The sequence below is a fragment of the Trachemys scripta genome, chromosome 12, assembly GCF_013100865.1.
Source record: "Trachemys scripta elegans isolate TJP31775 chromosome 12, CAS_Tse_1.0, whole genome shotgun sequence".
Taxonomy (NCBI): Eukaryota; Metazoa; Chordata; order Testudines; family Emydidae; genus Trachemys; species Trachemys scripta.
In genome coordinates, this window is record NC_048309.1 from 38,181,922 (window position 1) to 38,184,706 (window position 2,785).

At 42.8% G+C, this 2,785-nt stretch overlaps 1 protein-coding gene across 1 annotated transcript; it reads right to left on the minus strand.

Annotated features, from left to right (window-relative positions):
- Nucleotides 1-1,040: 1,040 nt before the first annotated feature.
- Nucleotides 1,041-2,006, minus strand: LOC117885425 (olfactory receptor 6N1-like). Its single transcript, XM_034786732.1, has one exon. It carries the CDS (start codon nt 2,004-2,006, stop codon nt 1,041-1,043), a length of 966 nt encoding a protein of 321 aa, XP_034642623.1.
- Nucleotides 2,007-2,785: the final 779 nt, after the last annotated feature.

Genomic DNA, 2,785 nt, shown 5'->3' on the forward strand with positions numbered 1-2,785 from the left:
CCTGGGCTCTGAGTCTGTTTCTTTGTGGTTGCCCAACCTGCCTGTACCCATGAGCCCAGTGAGCCTGGTGCTGGTGCTTTGCCAGAGCTGGTCACAGCCAGGTGTAGCGCAGGTATGAGCTATGAAGCTGTTCCTGTGAAGTGTCCAGAGGTCATCGCTGGGGCCTGGCTGTTCGCATCTGCCCTGTGGGAGTGCAATTGCAGTGGCTGGTTTGCAGGGGGGGCCATGGTGAGGTTGGTATGAGGCATTGTTTCAGGTGTCATGGATTCCCTAGGATGATGTCCCTACCTGTTGCACCAGGAGTTCATATTTTCATTCCCCAAATGTTTATTTTTTTAAATTTCAAAAACAGATTTTTATGGAGATAAACACTTGGTGACAATTTTTTCTCCACTCTGACCAGGGCCTAGTTAAAAACTGCATGACGGGAACATGGTTATGGCCACCTTCCTCCCTGCTCCTTCCACTTAGACGGTCAACACTGACCTGAGCTCTGGCTGGATTCTCCATTCTGTCCTTGGGGGCATAAGAAACTATCTGAACTAGCAAACTTTATGATACCGTCACCCACGGGTCTTTGGAAGTACTAGGCTATTGGAATTGGATTATCAGATTTTATTGTCTAACACAGAGAAACAATGAGTGACAGAGGATGTACACAGGGATTTGCTTTGATATTTAGTGGTGTTTGTGCCTTATGCAACATGGCATTTTTTGGCATTTTCAGATGCTAGACACACTCCTGACCCAGAGTGAATATTTAGACAAACCAGAGAGAAATACCATCATCCTATATGTATCAGTGCTGGACATGATAAATTGATAGAACTGTCCACAACCTCATATTCCTATTTGTTGTGTTACATGGACACAATGTGGGACCATAAACAGTCTGCCTCAGTAACTCCGTGCAGATTATCTCCATTTGTTTTTCACATCAGTGTAAAGATATTCAATGGGAGTTTTTAAACTTAATTTCAATGGGCACTCTTTGTCTAAATCACCAAGGCAGCTTTGAAATCCTCAGCTTCATTTATTATCTAGGACTCCCTGCAATTTTTTTTGTGAAAGCCACATTTACTGACTGCTTTACGCAAGGCTTCCCTGACCTCTCTGTTTCTCAGGCTGTAGATGAGGGGGTTTACCAGGGGAGTCAGGACTGTGTAGCAAAGTGAGAGCACTTTCTTTAGGGCTCTCAGTGTATCGACTGTCGGTAGCATGTACACAATCATTATTGTTCCATAGAAAATTGTCACTACAGTGAGGTGGGAGGAACAGGTGGAAAATGCCTTTTGCCTCCCGGTGGTGGAAGAGATTCTCAGGATGGCAGTGAGGATACACATGTAGGACATCAGGGTTAGAAAAAATGGAGGCAAGGTGAATACACAGGCTAATATGAAATCCAACAATATGATCAGGCCTGTGTCTCCGCAGGACAGTTTTATCAGTGATATGGGATCACAAAAGAAATGGTCAATTTCCTTCGGGCCACAGAATGTGCACTGTGACATGAATAAAATAAAGATGGTAATAGCCAAAAAACCATTTAACCATGTGCCAGTAGCCAACTGGAGGCAAAACCTGGTATTCATAAGAGTTGAATAGTGCAGGGGTTTACATATCGCTAAATACCGATCATAAGACATCACTGCTAGCAGATAACATTCTGTACCTGCCAGAACTGCAAAGAAATACAGTTGTGTCATGCAGCCATTGACTGAGATGGTTTTGTCCCCAGTCAGGAGACTGGCCAGCATCTTGGGCAGGATGGTGGAGGTGTAGCAGATTTCCAAGCAGGACAAGTTCCCCAGGAAGAAATACATGGGGGTGTGCAGTTGCTGATCAGTCACAATTAGCGCAATGATAAGGCTGTTCCCAGCCACTGTTGTGAGGTAGATCACTAGGAAGAGCAAGAAGAGAAGAATTTGCAGGTCAGGGAGATCCCCAAATCCCAGGAGGATGAATTCCGTGAAGGCTGTTTGGTTTCCCCAGTCCATGTCTGCCATTGGTTGAGTCTAGGATAATAAATGGTGCAATCAAACTGTAAGAAAATAGAGCTGAAAGTTAATCAAGTGTTGCAAATTCATTCCATAAATATTCAAAAGCTCCTCTCCCTTTCCTGGTTACCAGATGAAATTTTAAAGCTAAATGTAGACTTCAGACAATGTGTCAGGAATCTCAGTCTGAGAACACAACGTGAGTATCCAAGTAGACCACCCTCTGTCACATCAAATTACTGAGTACTCTAAGAACAGCCTTTTCTGTGCTACTGATAGGACAGATCTGCCCACTTCTTTACCTCCTATCATAGCCCATCTATTGACATACTGCTTAAATGATGCTTAAATGCAGAATTCCACTTCTGGCCATGGCCACAATCTTGTCATGTTTCAGTTAGAATCCAAATCAATAAATACATGAACTAAAATCTTGGACTGAGATTTTCAATTGAATCTAGTATCCTTAGATGCTGATCTTCTGTTAGAATTCATGGAAATTAATCTAATAATACATCTTGGCATATTCAGCATCTTAGTGTGCTATAGGAAAGGCAACCATTATTTGCAACCTCTCACAAGTGATCAGTTTATGTTATAAATTATGAAGTGGAGTCAATCCTTTCATAGTTCAGTTAATGACAGTGATGAGGATGACATGCTGAGGGATTTGCAATGCCTTTTCTGTTTTAGATGAGAATTCCTGATGTTAATTATGTAGCAGTAACAAAATACAGCTCTTCTGGTGGTGGATTTTCGGAAGGGGCAAAACCAGGCTTGATGTGCAA